The 16,348-nt window shown below is 41.7% G+C and overlaps 1 protein-coding gene across 4 annotated transcripts in view; it reads left to right on the top strand.

Moving 5' to 3' along the window:
• Window positions 1-16,348, top strand: part of myo16 (myosin XVI) — an 88,388-nt gene that overhangs the window by 18,477 nt on the left and 53,563 nt on the right. For all 4 annotated transcript variants that reach the window (XM_061691375.1, XM_061691373.1, XM_061691376.1 and 1 more), the window contains exons 3-7: window positions 4,961-5,031; window positions 6,139-6,282; window positions 12,455-12,563; window positions 14,026-14,150; window positions 14,230-14,355. In XM_061691375.1, the coding sequence (XP_061547359.1) occupies window positions 4,961-5,031; window positions 6,139-6,282; window positions 12,455-12,563; window positions 14,026-14,150; window positions 14,230-14,355 (575 nt within the window). The remainder of the gene's footprint in view (window positions 1-4,960; window positions 5,032-6,138; window positions 6,283-12,454; window positions 12,564-14,025; window positions 14,151-14,229; window positions 14,356-16,348) is intronic.

The following is a 16,348-nucleotide window of genomic DNA, read 5'->3' as shown; positions in this document are numbered from 1 at the left end:
CATGTTAGCGGCCAGGCCAAAAACCAACATTGAATGACTGTGACCTTCGATCCCTCAGGCGGCACTGCATCAAAAACCGACATCATTGTGTCAAGGATATCACCACACTTCTCTGGGCCCGAGCTCATCTAAGATGGACTGATGCAAAGTATAAAAGTGTTCTGTGGTCCGACGAGTCCACATTTCAAATTGTTCTTGGAAATTGTGCACGTCGTGTCCTCCGGGCCAAAGAGGAAAAGAACCATCCGGACTGTTATGGACGCAAAGTTCAAAAGCCAGCATCTGTGATGGTATGGGGCTGTGTTAGTGCATGGGTAACTTACACATCTGTGAAGGCACCATTAATGCTGAAAGGTACATACAGGTTTTAGAGAAACATGCTGCCATCCAAGCAACGTCTTTTTCATGGACGCCCCTGCTTATTTCAGCAAGACAATGCCAAACCACATTCTGCACGTGTTACAACAGCGTGGCTGCGTAATAAAAGAGTTCTGGTACTAGACTGGCCTGCCTGCAGTCCAGACCTGTCTCCCATGGAAAATGTGTGGCGCATTATGAAGCGTAAAATACGATAACGGAGACCCTGGACTGCAAGCAAGAATGGGAAAGAATTCCACCTACAAAGCTTCAACAATTAGTGTCCTCAGTTCCCAAACATTTATTGAATGTTGTTAAAAGAAAAGGTGATTTAACACAGTCGTAAACATGACCCTGTTCCACCTTTTTAGGAACGTGTTACAGCCATAAAATTCTAAGATAATGATTATTTGCTAAAAACAATCAAGTTTGAACATTAAATATCTTGTCTTTGTAGTGTATTCAATTAAATATTGGTCGAACATGATTTGCAAATCATTGTATTCTGTTTTTATTTATGCTTAACACAACTTCAATGCAATTGGGGTTGAATGTGCACCCTGCAACCAGTCCAGGGTGTACCCCGCCATTGATCCAAAGTAACCTGGGATAGTTACCCACAGTTACACACGACCGTAATGAGGTCAAGCGCTTGGAGCCTCACTCAAAGCCCCACATGCTCCTATCTCTTGTATGAAAAAGTGTCACAAAATGAGACAACAGATTTTTTTTTTTCAAAACTCAGCATTAACTGTATGTAATCCCTCTCTTCTAAAAATAGACATGCATATATTTGGAAATACTTGTTATAGTAATACATTTTACATTTCAATTAATTTTTGTACTGCTGAGTGGCGGGGCGGCGCCCTAGCGCCCGCTATTATAATCATATATATATATATATATATTTTTTTTTTTTTTGCCCCATTATCCTTTCCCGGTTGCCACGCAAATGCATCTGTGGAACAGCTGTTTTGCAGCACCCAAGCAAATGACAACAAGGGGTATAGCCTCACACTCTTCTTCATTGTCAGCATCCTGTGTGTATTATGTCAAAAGTAGTTGGCAGAGCATGTAAGCGTAAGGGAGCATGTGATCAAACGTTAAACAGGCGCACGAAGATGGATCGCTGTTGTCGCTGCTGCTGCGGCACAAGAATAAACTACCTGGTGTCCTGTTTCAATCTTTCAGTGGACATAAATATCTGTAATAACCCCACTCGCCTTTCACTTTCATCTCCAGGTATACGGAATGACAAAAATCAATGTTCCCTGCTTTTGAAATACTGTATGCTGCTTATTGTACTTGTGACAGGATTTTAATTCATCCTTTTGCATCCAAGGTAGTAAGGCTTAAAGGATCCAAACTCAAAGCATTCTAGTCTAAAATAAACATAAAATTAAACCTTATTCTGTCTGTACATTTTGCCAAAAGCTTATGGGTACGCTGGCAAGACATCGACAAGATACATCATACAGTATTTTATGGTAACTTACTTTGTTTACGAACCAAAGTGGATACAGTGATACCACACCAATTTCTATGCAGATTGCGATTAATTGTTTGACCAATTAATCCAGATGAATATCATCATTGAATGGTGTTAAAATAAGGGGAGGGAGAAAGAAACAAAACAAAATAAGACCAACTCGACAGCCAGCTTTTGGACCAGGGCTTCAGGGTGGCATGGACTCTTCAGAGCGCCTCTCTGGCGGCCATGAGTGGATCCACGTCACAGAAAGAAGGGAGAAGAGTGTGGGGGCTGTGTGCTGACCTATGGCAGCAATGTAACCTGAACTGGTACTTAAATCGGAACGTCACCGTAGTTTTTCATTAATGTAGTAGTGAAGTCATCATTACAGTGAATATTTATATGAAGAAAACCTCGAGTCCATAAATGAAATGATGCACAAACTAGTTCATTGCACACCATTCGTAACCTCGAAATGTCGTATTTCAGTGCCGTCGTAAAACAAGAACCCCCTTGTATAGTTATGCGGAAAGCTAATCATTTACATTTTACGAAATGTATGCAGAGAAGTGTGAAAGACATCTGTTATGTGTACTTTACAGTTTTTTTACCGATTGATTGGCACCTGATTGTAACCGCAAATGGCAGCATCACATGCAAGTCTCCAAAAGGATATGGTCTGTTGATAATAATATGCTGCGGCTACGGAGATACATTAGCTGTGTCTTCCGTTGTCCTTTTCCTTCATAAATGTTTGCTTTGGCGCTTGTTAAGATCAAGACGCATTCGCAAAATGAAAAAGCAACATTTGTATGAATCATATTCCAATATCCAAATCACTGGAAGATTTGAAGCAGGAGACAGCAGGAGTGTTGAGTTTCAGCCACAAACAAAGAAATAATGACATCCACTTTAGTGTTCAGCTTTAGTATGCATAGATACAAAACACGACGAGGGGAAAAGAATGTTCAAGCCCCGACTAAATAAATAAACATGCAATTGGGTTTTTCGAAAGAGTCCCAGTGTTCCCTAAACAATAAATTTTTTTTTGGTTTAAAGAGCCTATTGATTGGTTTTCCCAGGCAGATAGCTATTATTTATTTACTGTCTCAAGCTCGCCATGCAGCTCGTTACCTTTAACCTCTCTTCGGACACACTCAATATGTGCTGTAAACTCCAAACGGCATCTTCTAGGGCTCATGGGTGAAGTGAAGCTAGTGTATTTGTCTCATTATTATAGGGTTACGTAACGCTGTGAAGTGCAAGGAAAAAAAATGACAGCAGTCATATTTACGTCATTTACGATTCTCCTGCTCGTGTCTCGTCCGCTTAAAAGTTGCTGTTCGCTAATTAGGATTTCAGCAATCATACATTAAAGCCAAATTATTATTCCCTGGTAACTACTTCAATCTTAGATGAGCCTTAGTTGGGGGGAGTCGGAGTCTTGAGCCTTTATAGTATTTGGAAGAGATGAAGGATAATTGTCGTGATTGACTTCAATGTTCAATTTCTACTCAACAATATTACACTCCAGAGGCTATTTATTAGACAAATGAGGAAAATGGCATGTTGTCCTCCTTTGATATTAATTTGTCATCTTACCAAGAAATTTACGGACCATTGTATGCTTCCAGGCTGCAACGTGGTCGTGATTAGCACATTTACCACAAAGTCGAGAGGCCCTGGATTTGAATCCTTTGTTGAGTTTGCATGTTCTCCCGTGCTCGCGTGGTTTTTCTCCAGGTACTCTCGCTCCTTCCCACATTTCCGAAACACGGGTAAAATGAAGATTCTAAATTGTTGAAGGTGTGGCTGTGATTGTGAATGCTTGTGCCCTGCGATTGGCTTTCCACCGGTCCAAAGTGTCAACCTCCTCTTGCCCAAAATTAGCTAGGATAGACTACAACTCCCCTACGATGCAATGAGGGCAGGCCCTATATATAATTGGTACATGTCCGAGGTGTGTCAGACCGGTTGCAGGACGCAGTATTAAGAATGCTACTTTTGTTCTCGGTAGGGCACGCCCTGCTAGATTATGATTAGCTGCAGGACACGCGCCATTGCAATGTGATTGGCCACTGTGTCCAGGTAGTAACACTCCCTACTACTTCCAGAAGGGAAAAGAAGAATGTGACTTCAGTGTGTGGCTATCCTAACCCACCCTAACCCAAGCACATCCCAACTCACCGTAACCCCAACCGTAGCCCTAACCCTAACCCTAACGAAATAGATTTTTTTATTTTGTACATATCTGATGCAGATTTAGAATGTTACATCTGCGTAGTGTACCTTTCCCGCATAGTGTACCTATCCCGCGATGCACAAGCCACTCATATCGCAGTTGGGAGTGTCCTGCCGAGAACACAAGGGGGATTCCTAATAACGCATAATAACGCTTTCAGGACTGGTGTCACAAAAGATATATGTCAAATTTAAACCTCAAACTACAAGTTTTTCCCTTGGAAGTTGTCTCAGCCTTCTTAATGTCATGCACTTTGTGAAAACACTGACCCCTTTGAGTTTGGCAAAAAGGAAAACAATCACAGAAAGCCATGTCGGGTTATTAGGGAGGTTGCTCCGGCACGGAAAGGTTCATCTCAGCCACGAACTGTTGGATCCTCAGGGCACTGCTAGCAGGTGCGCTGTCATCGTGACGCAGCCACGAGTTCTCTTGCCACAACACTTCCCTCTTCTTGCTCAAAGAATGAAGCGAACACTGTAGAATCTCTTTGGACCCACACTGAAGGGGAAAACTTGTAGTTTGTATTTGAAATTTGCGTCTTGTGAAACCAGTCGTACACTTCCAACTTTGTGGAAGCAGTTTGGAAAAGGCCCCTTTCTGTTCCATAGTGCACCAAGTCAGGTCAATAAAGGCAAGCTTGGATGACTTTGGTGGAGAACAACTGACTAGAAAACCCTTGAACTGAGATTGCAAAGCCAGACCCTAACTAAATTTGTGATGAGAAATCAACGCAAAAGACGCACATCTTTGTAGGAAGTCTCCCCAGAAGACTGGAAGCTGTTGTAGCTGCAAACTGGGCAACTCCTGAAGTGACATGGCCAGGTGTCCCAATGCCTTTGTCCATTCCGTGAATATGTATTATGTAATTACTACTTGCTCTTGTGTTGCAGTTCTGCGTCTGCTGAAGGAGGGAACTGACCCCAATACTCCCATTTCCTCTGGGGGGTCGTTGCTACACTTGGTAGGCGACACACACAAATGATGCACCACATATTTGACAGGTATACGGGACATAATAATGATGATGCATGTTTAACTTCAATGGAGTTTGTCTCTCATGCAACCACTTTTACTGTTATGAATTTAACCATGAAACTAATCACTGTTTTGGTTGTGTGAAGAGCGGTTTTGTATGAACGGCATGATTAAAACTAGTGCCGAAGGCCTTCACTTACTCACAAATAGATGGGAAAGAAGAAAAACATAACATATCTTTACTGTAGTGACATAAACTATATGGGCAAAGGTATTGGGACACCTGCCATGAACTAATGGAAGGTAAAAAAAACAGAAGTGCAGTTGTTCAATTGGTCTTTAGGTTGGCGTTTGCAGCTTTAACTCTTCCACTCTTCTGGGAAGGCTGCGGTAAACTGCGAAAAACACACTGGAAGCCTCCATAGGATCGAAACACGCTTACAAACAACAATGGAGGAGAACTAGGCTCTTGTGTATTCATTCTTGGCATGTGGCTATTGGTATGGAGAGAAATTTTATTTGAGAGGAGACTGTGCAGCAATAAAATTGTGGCGAATTGCAGCTTCCAGAGCTAAGGCACAGCAACGTTAGCTAATGTTAATGTTTATTTTTGTAATTTCTTGGGTACTGTCATGCCTTCGCCTGTGAGCTAACTCGACTACCGACTCCAGCTCTTGACGTCACTCACTACGCCACGGCCCTTAAAGACACACATCCAACGCACACATTTACAGTATTGACACGCAGGAAAATTATTTTATTTCTTTACATTCACTTTCATTATGATTTTATATAACAGTGATCATGATGGAAAATTACCAGCTTTGTCAAATTAAACTTTTGAGTCGAGGTACCACTGTAGTTAGGTTACCGATTTCGAAACTGCACAACCAATGAGCAACCCGCAGTGGTAGAAATAGTATCAGCAGCACAACAGACATATCATGAACTAAACTGGTTGTCCCAAGACTTTTGTCCATACACCTATGTCTATACACCATTTGTGTAGGTGTATAGTGCGCGACAAGCACACTTGAATCGAGAACCCCTTCTGTCGTGCGCGTCAGAACGATATCCTGCCAACATTTCGCAGTGCGCTCGCCACGACAACGTGCTGGCGGCGGAGTTGCTGATGGAGCGAGGCCTGAACGTCAACCTGCAGGACGAAGACCTGTGGACGGCGCTGCATGTAGCATGTGCGTGTGACCACGCCGACGTGGTGCTGCTTTTGCTTCTGGTGAGAGACACACGACGCGCATGCCAGACCCAACAAGTCGTGAGAATGTACTTCTATAATCCTCGCCAGACACTCACCCAGTAACAACATGCACGGGCAAGCACTGCCAATCCAAGCGTGAAAGCTACAATTTGTCTTCTGTTGTGGAATTGATTGGTATACAAGTTCTGTGTTTGGAAGCCTCCCCATGTTATAAATGATTTGAGGTTTTGGGTGAGCATGTACTTTCCTGTATTTGACAAAACAAGCTGACGAACTCAGGATACTGTGTTTCCTCAAATAGTAGTTGTTGTGGCACTTGGAAGCAAAAAGAGAGACTGTATAGAGCAAACTCACAGACTAGATCGTGTTAAGCAGCTCCTGTCTCACATCGTTACTGTAGGATGTCCACATTTGGTTAATTTCATATTTTCTCCCCTTTCTTTGACAATGTAAAGTTAATGGCTCAACTAACGTTCCAGTATATTCTGATTGATGGAGTTAGGGTTTCTAATGTTGTTTGCATGGGTTCTATGGTGAACATTTTTGCTCTGTGTCGACGGGAGCCGCTGATTAGGGCCGCTGCAGGGGAGGGCAAATAAGACATTCAGCTCAGTCATGCTGTGTTGATGAGCTCCGCAGAGGCTTGTCATCAGGCTGAAGGAGCTACATTCCTCCACAGCTCGGCCGTGTCGATTGACTGCACGTGGCGATGTCGAGGTTCCGATGTTGCGCGGCTGTCTTTGAAGAGCTGCCATCCAAAGGGTGATATGCTCACTGTGGTGACTCTTGTCAACGCCTACTCCCTGCAGGATGGGTCACTTCTTCCTCTTAATGCCTACCATCTATTTGACGTAAATATGATGGGTCTTTCTTGGGAACATTGGGGGAATAGGGGGTATTACTTTAATACATTAATTGATTTAAATATACACATATTGTGTTTTCAGGATATATATATATTTTTTCCCCACAAAAAAACACAAAAAGGACAGAAAAAAGTCTATTTGCCTTATGTGCGCCTCTGACACAGTTAAACTCAATGTAAAGTGAAATCAGATTTGTTTCTAAATACATTATAGATGGTTGTTGATAATAACTGCTGAAAACTGAGAATGACTAAATTTTGGCGCTATAGCGTGAAATTGTCTTTCAGTGTTTCAGTTTTATATTCTAGCCACCAGAGGTTTTAAGCGGATATATTTTCAAGGCTCAAACATGTTGGGATGTATAGGCATAAGAAATTTACTGGACGAAGTAGCATCCATTTTTCAGTTGTGTCACGCATTCAACGGAAATGCCCACACATTTAAGGGCTGATCATTTTTGAAGCCTCGTTTTATATACTTGGCAATGTTTTTAATCATTCAAATTTGGCAGGGTTGCGAACAATATTCATTAGTCATTGGACAGTACGGGATAATCTGAGAACCTTTACAGTGGTAAAAATACGTACAACAGTAATGTATCAAGCTGATCCAAAACCTGCTGCTTGGTTACTTCAGTAGTCCTGAAAGTTATTACGTTAGGATCCTACTGATGCTTTTTGAAAGGGTAATCCAAGACCCTTTCCATCGAAATGTGTAAAAATAGCCGCAGAGTAACTCGATTTGCAATGCAGATGCAATATCTTTTTCATGTGCTTGTTTATTTTGCACTCCAAACGCAGCTGCTGCCTTATCTGCACCGCTTTCCTCCGAATATGACGGGTTTCCATTTTAATAAGAAGCGGTATCACGGCCTCACTCGACGAGCCCGATTAGCAACCTTATGTTTAATTGCCACAGGAAGAAATTGTCTATTGTGTCTTGCTCCGTGTCTATTCTTCTTTGCTCCTCCCCATCCTTTCTTCAGCATTGCTTCCTACATTGAAGCAGTGTGCCTTTTGCTGATGAACAGATTTTTCCATTTCCCCTCTCCGTTTTCCAAAATGGTTGTTCACACTCTCATCCCAACCGGATTCCAAGAATATTCCCACATCTATTCTTTGCTCCCGCTCTGGTTCTGGTGAGTAACTGAAAATTCAGAGAAAGCATGGATTGGTACAGTGCTTTTTCTGATTTAAGCTTCCCCCTTTAAACCTTTACAAGATGTAGCCGAGCTATCATGTGATCCACAGGAGACATGTTCTCTTCTAAAATGTTATTTCTTATCCTCATCCTCAAAAAACACCAGCGGAATTGACCCACTTTCCCCGCTTGTGACGGATGAATTTGGAACGTCTGCGTTTGCCAGTCGTTTGAAGTTTGTGGTTAAGAGCGAGCCCCCGGCTGTTCTGAGCCCGGCTTCGTACGTCTGTCCGTTGATAACGTTGCTCAGTTTACCTTGCAGCCGCATGGTGGGTGATATGCTTGGGGTATATTATGTAACACAATTGTTTCGCTTGTTTATTCAGTTGTTGTTCACTGACATAGCCAGTGGATCCTCCAGATTTGCATCGGTGATTCAACACATAACGTCAGCCTCATTAGCTATTCAGCTAAATAACTTATTAATAGGCAAAGCAGCGTGCTACTTCATAACTGAATTAAATGTGGAGTGCAATATACGTTTGTTTTGTCCATGTTGCAGTCTGTCCATAAGTTAGCAGGATGCATCCTGGGTGTCAAATAAGGACGTAGGATGACAGAATAGCATTTTCTTTCTTTTCTTTTTTTTCTAAGGCTCGGTGGACTGTTCCATCGTGACTCAAACGGCAAAGAGAGCTAATTCAGGAGGGTTTGTCTGCCCATTTTGCCCAGTTAGCTGGCTTCTCCCTGGTCCATGGAAAATATATGAGGATGACACCTACGGGACTCTACCATTTGCATTCTTTCGACCTCAACAAATAATTTGAGTCAAATAGGCTGTATGTGTAAATTCATACGTTAGATAAAACATAACATTAATTCATACGTTAGATAAAACATAACCCCCCCCCCCCCCAATTTAAAGCAGTTCCCAGGCATCTTAATAACATATCTGCTATCCAAAGGTCAAGAGCTACAGCTGTTATGGCTGAAATTAACTTGTGTTGAGGGGACGGTGATGTCTCATGCGTTCCTGCTGGGCTAATACTGGGTACGGCTGCGGTTTCCATGACGACGAGTGCCGAGCTAGGGGTTGGTTACTTGTTGCGCCCGCAGTGCAAACTGCGCAGTACACGTGATCCCCCACAAAGACTGGTGTTAGTTATTATTTTCAATGATGGAGGCAGCACTTCAGTGCCAAGCTGCCGAATTACACTTGTCTATTAATTATCCCTGTATGGGGTGCATGCAGGAGATGTATGATGCTGAAAAAAAAGATTCATGATTTTTACAATATTTTAAAAGTCCCCTATTCATTTATTTTGATAACAAAATGAAAAAAATGGTGCATTATAGTTTTTTTTTTGTATGAATATAGTGCGTCCTGGTGTGTTTACTGCTGTTTTCATTGAGTTTGTGGGAGTCACAGTACATAACAATAGTCGTTATCGAACAGAGGTGCTAACTCTTAATAGAATAGCTGTCCAAATAAGTAACCAATAGACAGAAGCGTGACGTCTATTTCCTGAACCACCAAGGCACGCTATATTGCGGTGGTGAGCAAGAGTGGGTCAGGAGTCAACTTGTTAACCTCTGGCGGTCTGCAGGGCCGCTTGCCGACGCCAACTCATTTATATCCGTCATGGCTTATCGTTTGAGCGCAGACAAATGACTAATGCCTCAGCGTCCACGGGCCGCTTGCCATGATTCCCCTGCCGCCATCTGCGTCGACCGGCCTCGTGGCGCTTTGTGCCATGATGAAAGCGTAGCTATTACCTTTGTGGCGGCACTGTAACACTCGAGAGTTGAGGCGTTTTTCACATCCGACTCTTTTGGGATACAAACCTGTGTACGCTGAAGAGATCCAATACAAGAACTGTATTAAAAACAAAAAAATAAACATTTCAGCAACCATTTGTCAGTTGGATTGTAGTCGACTACCTGGTTCATGGAGGATGTCCTTGTAGTAAAAAAAACAAAACAACAGTATTTATTTATTTTATTAATTTGTTTAGTCTGCCTCGTCGACAATTGGTTGCTGGTCCCCGATCCTGCACGTTAAATTAAGCCCTGAATTGGAATGTATGTGAGTTTACAGGACTAAACTTTGTTAAATTCAAAAGCTGTTTCCATTCATTTGTGGTGGAAGGAATTAATATCATTAGTTTATGTACTGCGCAGTATATATTTACCATATAGCAATACATGAAATACTGAGTTCAATTTCTTATTTTGGCCTTAATGTGCAAACATTCAGAAAATCCTGCATTATGTTGTTCTGTATTCATCTTGTTTGTACCACTGCTGTGCTGTTTACTGTCACAGCTCCTTCCAAAATAATTTAATCACACAATATAAATGTGAAAGTTTACGTACCCGTTGGCTTCCAGGCACGGAGAGTATACACTGTATCTATTGTGTCAAGTGATTGCGCCATCCAGTCAGACTTGGACTTATACTGGGCCTGGAGGTGAATGGTCTGGGTTTTGCTGTACAGCCCACAGAGTGCGACAAATGCTCAGAGGCGCAGAAAAGGCAGGCGAGAGGAGCAGTCAGCTTTATGAGGAGGTTGATGGTTTTTTTTGTTTTGTTTTCTATTTGGGGCGGCGAGCACAAATCTAAGGGACATATTGTCAGTTTATATTGAATCATATAAGGAACTAGGAGAGTGGTAGAGCTTGGAGACTTTTTCCTCAATAATATTCCTTAATTGCTTTTGTCACACTCATAAATGAGCAAAAATGGCGGGCACAGATCGGTGAGCGTCGTAACCGTTGTCTGACGATAAAGTGATGCCATTAAACTTTCTTTATCAGCGATATCTCTGGGGGCGTCTTGTGACAAAAACAGTTTGTCTGGGATATTTAATTTTTCTGTGAAACGAGTCTCTGATGCATGAATCAATTCGGATTTTTGCTTTGAGGAGGTTTTCAGGCCTTTTCCTCGGTGGACACGCTTGTAAATCTCTTTGCTGCTGGGTCACTAGAATTCTATTAGCTGCGTAGGTCCAATGAGTGTCTTCACTTTGGGACCTTCACCACCTCCATCATCCCCTTTATCAGACCTGGTCCAGTGACGATAATTACCTCCGCTTGTCTTTTATGGTCCAGTCAAACCAACGATTCGTGTGCCAGCGTCTGACAATGTATATTACGTTTACTGCTTCAACACGAAAAGAGCATGAGCACATTTTGCATCATGTGTGCATATCACAGTATTTGAACAGCTAATGAAGACAAACAAAGAGAAACAAATCTATCATAAACACATAGAGGGTCATTAATGGCGCTCGAGGAGAGGACCTGCTAGAAAAGCGCTCCAGTGGGATCCTTGTCGAGTAAACACAAACACACGTTCATCTTCCCACACCGCCTGAACCTAACGTTCAACCTCAATCTTTATTTTTAATGAGATCCTTACTTAGCTCTGTGATCTCTTCTGGTTTCAGGCAGAAAAAGGAAGATATTGTTGAACCGTTAAGGTTAAACACAGGGCACCCTGTTTTTTTTTTTTTTTAGTTATTTTTTCATTAAGATTTTTCCTTGAGGAAATAATACAAAATAAGTCGAACTGTCATGTCCACATAACTTTTTGCAAGTGTTAAAATAAGCAAATCACTCTTAAATGTAAGATGGACAAACAATAAAGCACAATCTTAGATGACAGATCATAAAGATGTAACGTGAAGGGAAGCGCTGTCGTAAATGCGCCCCCAAACATCATTTATTAATATTCTTAATTGAGCAAAAAGTAAGTCCACCGCCTTTTATAGTAAAAACAATAAAAGACTCAGCATTCAAATTAGAGCTGCAGTGAGTAACTTTTTTTTTGTTTGTTAAAAAAAGTCATTTTCACCCAAGCCACTACGAGAGGAGATAACACAATGCTGATTAACAGCTTCTCCAACATCTCGTTGTTGTTTTTTTTCAGTATTTATATTTCGTGTCGACCGGCGACATTACTGCGCTTGCTGGCGCACCAAAAATGATGTACTGTTGGAAACGACGCATTTTACCTAACAATGGGTGCAGTGCAGCTGCTTGTCTCCTTCTATTTCGTCAAATGTTTTTTCATTTGAATTTCTAATTGAACGTGTTCAACTGTAAATGTTCCACTGTAATTTAATGGAATTGTTCTTGACAAATATCACCCGCTAAATTCTTTCATGTCTTATTCCTCGGAAGGCTGGGGTGAACGTTCTGCTGCAGGATGTCGACGGAAATGTTCCTCTGGACTACGCGTCCGAGGGAACGGAGAGCCGCTATATTCTGCAAAAACACCTGGAGGAAAACGGTAAAGACACCTGCTGCTTTTATGTAATGTATGGCCTACGGGACACATACTTTTTTGGTATTACCTTGACCTGGGTGTCTGAGAATCTAAACAAACATAAAGAAAAAACACAATTTTTAGCAAGTACATTATTCTTTTTTTATGAATATTTTGACAGTAAGTTAAAATGACTTATGCTATTAGGCTAATGATTCATTGCATCATTTTTCTTTGGTTTTGTTTTTTTTCTCTCCCCAAATTGGTTAGGTAAATATTCATTTATTCATTTTGTATTTGTTTTTATTCCTTGATCTAAAAAAATACTAGTTATTTGTAAATAATAAAATAGAAATGCGTAAAGTCAAGACGTTTACATATATATTTTAATGTCTCTATTTATTTTGTTAAATAATTAGTTAATACAATTAATCAAATAAAATATGGTTTTACAAACAATTTATTCATAATTTCTTTTGTCACATATGACTAACCGGCCCCATCTGTGGGTGTAAAAAAAATCTAATCTGGCCCTTGAGCACAAAAATCGTAAAAACTGTATTGGCCAAAACTGGACTCATGATTAAATGCGTGAGAGGCAGACATTGCACTTCATGGGGGGGATCGAGATTAGGATTGATAGACAGCCTTGGGTAGCATTTTAAGAATTTGAATGCAGTCTTTTTTTGTAGTACGTTTGCCCTTAGGGCGAAATGTGGTTTGAAACGTACAGCATGTAATCATCCTCCGTAGTCCTACCATGAAGCTGCACAAGACCACAAACCCTTCAAGTCCTAAGCTAAGAGCAGCCTACACGCACACACACACTTGCACACAAAATATAATGTCTCAGCAATGAGTCATAGCCATTTACAGTAATTTATGGCTACTTCACTCTGCTTTTGTTAGGCAGGCCCTGAAGTGTTCGCATCCCTCCTGCAGTCTTCTTCCCCCCTCCTCGTACCCCCACCACCACCGCAGCCACCATGCAACACATGGCATGCTGGGCCGACGTTGCTATGGAAACTTTGCTTCATTGCCTTTTCCCACATTCGTCGGGGGAAAGAATTGGCCATGTACAATACATTTATGGCGTATACTTGTAAATCAAGTTATACACAGTAATTCGTCAAAATACATATATTTTTATATCAATAAATAATATCAATATCGCATTCTGAATTATTTTCAAGTTCGGGTTGCGTAACTGAGGACCGAGGACCCCAAGTAGTACTTAACTTTTTTGTGCATTTTCTGCTAAACTGTCACGATGTGAAACGGACAACCTTGCAGTGCTAATATGTTAGCAAAGATAACCCTATTGGTTATCTGTACCAAGACTCCGGTTTGGCAAAGTCAAACCAAGACTGATTGATTGTCAATCAGTCCTTGTTCCCGCAACAACTTCAATCAAGTCCATTGTTTTTTGAAGAATATGAAGATGTTTTCTTTGAAAGATATCCTTTTTTTTTGGTTTGTTTGACAGGTGTGGATGTGTCTTTGATGCATAGCATGCGGACCCAGAGACCCAACACGATGCTATCTGACATTCGGCAGCTTGTAGCCGCAGGGGCAGACCTCAATCAGCCCAATGACGACGGCGTCACCTTGGTAAGTCTCCTTCGTGATTCGGGTCTACTTCTTTCGGTTGGTTTGGATCTCTCATGAAACCCCGCCTGTGTTTCAAAAGCTTCACATCGCGTGCGCCAGCGGCTATCGGGACGCGGCGGCTGTGCTGTTAGACAACGGGGCCGATCCTCATCCCGTAGCCCACAACTTTTGGACACCTCTCCACCTGGCTGCTAAATATGGACAGGTAAAAGGAAACAAATATATATCTGGACTTTCGTATGAGATTCCTTACTGTGCAAAGCTCAATTGATCCAATGTCACTGGAGTAATGAGGGAAGTATTGATGGATCGTTCCAGTGACGAACTGGCCTGCAGTCACTCTGGACACTTTCTGATAAACTGCTCCTTTTGCCTCCATTGATCCTCAGCTGCATGGTGTATGGATTCGAGATTGCCGTTTCGATTAGCTCTTTAGTGGTCTCTCTTAAAGAAGGAGAGGACATTTGAGCAAAAACATGGCAGAAAGCTGATTTGATCTGATGCTAGGGAGTAGAAGAATCCAATTACATTGCAGTATTGCACACTCATCGTGATTTTTATAATTGCATTTTCGGGGCTTTGGGCTTGTCTGCTGACAAAGAGAATGATGTGCATATTTTGAATCACTCCCAACCTTCGCTTCATCTTGCCGAAAAGCACACTCACGTCCTTCATGATATGAAAGTCAAACACAAGATTCTTGACATAGCCAAAAGTATTGTATAGTGCTTTTCTTCACACTCAAAGACACTTAATAGACAACACATTTCAATTAATCGTAGAGCGCTTTTCCCAATTGGTGTCACTCTCCTCAAATTCATGCTTAATTTCTACATTAAATAATATTTTCATTGGTTCTTGATTGTGTTTTTATGTAATATTCTAGTTTCTAGAGATGGTGAATTTTGTGTTTTTGTTTGCTATAAGCTATAATCAAACATGTATTCTAAAAATTATGGAATATGTAACTGTTTGTGTATAGTGCATCTTTAAAATGAGTTTCACTTTTTGAATTGATCTAGCTAACTAAATTAAGCTTTTTGACACTCTTCTAATTTATTGAGATGTACCTGTATGACCTTCTAACTCTTTTCCTTGCATCTGGGCCACTCAGGACGAGTTAAATGAAATCAATCGCCACCACTTTTACACCTGTTTGCCATCGAGTGAGTGAACAGAAAATGTAGCGCCCGCTATTCGCTTTTATTGGGCCCACGTGACATCATGGCTGTCGCGGTCGTGTCGAGTAAATCGGCTGCTGCTCGGCGGAATGGAAGGTCTGGCTGACGCGAGGCCATCATAGCAAACAGTTGCCCGGAAACACTGACGGCCAAGCGTAACTCTAGCTGGAGCATTAAACCCAAAGACCCCCTGCGCAATGTTGCATACACGCCACACTCTCACCCTTTAAAAAGACGTATGACCCTATTACCGCAGCTAATTAAGATCCGCTCTCCCGCTATTGAGATAAGTGAGAGCGCCGGCGACCTCACCGGGGAAGAGTTTTCCAATTCTTACAGTATGTGAGAGGATTAAAAATGCCTTTTAATGAAATGTTTTAGATCATGGCTCCGCTGGGTGTGGATTAATTCATTTTATTCTCTGATGATGGTAAGGCATGTGTGAGAGATTTTGGAACAGGAAGCAATGTGCTTCATCTTAAAGTTGATTTCTTTGAAGATCCTTTGTCACATCTAACACATATTAAATTGACTTCTTTTCGGGGGTCACCGGGTCCAGATGACCTTTTCCTTGTCCTCCCGGGTCCTCCAGAAGGTTGAGCTCTTAGTCTGTTAGTGACGTCTAAGCCAGTATTAATAGGCTGGGAGCACAGCTGACAGTGTGCGGCTCGTGGAAGAGGTTCCGGACTCATTTTTTAAGCACCTGCCACAGTGAATGTGCTGAGCCACTTTCTTTTGTGCCACAGACGACACAAAAGAACTCTTACAAACTGCCTCTACTGCTGTATTGGTTATTAATATTTAAAGACAGTTTTTAGGGACTGGAGAAGTCTGTTTTTCATTCCCATGAGAACCGCGGCGGCAGCCTGAGCTGAGTGATTACAGTTTGTTTTTACTTTCAAGGAGCGCAGCCCAGATTGTGGGTGGGAGTGGAACTAAAACCCATAAAGACAATAACAGCATTTTTGCTCATGGAGGCACCACTTCAAACACTACAGGGAACAAACTTCACCAAAC

The sequence above is a fragment of the Phycodurus eques genome, chromosome 12, assembly GCF_024500275.1.
Source record: "Phycodurus eques isolate BA_2022a chromosome 12, UOR_Pequ_1.1, whole genome shotgun sequence".
In the NCBI taxonomy this organism is placed as follows: Eukaryota; Metazoa; Chordata; class Actinopteri; order Syngnathiformes; family Syngnathidae; genus Phycodurus; species Phycodurus eques.
Note: the sequence above shows the minus strand (reverse complement) of the source record. Positions and strands in the feature narration are given on the sequence as shown.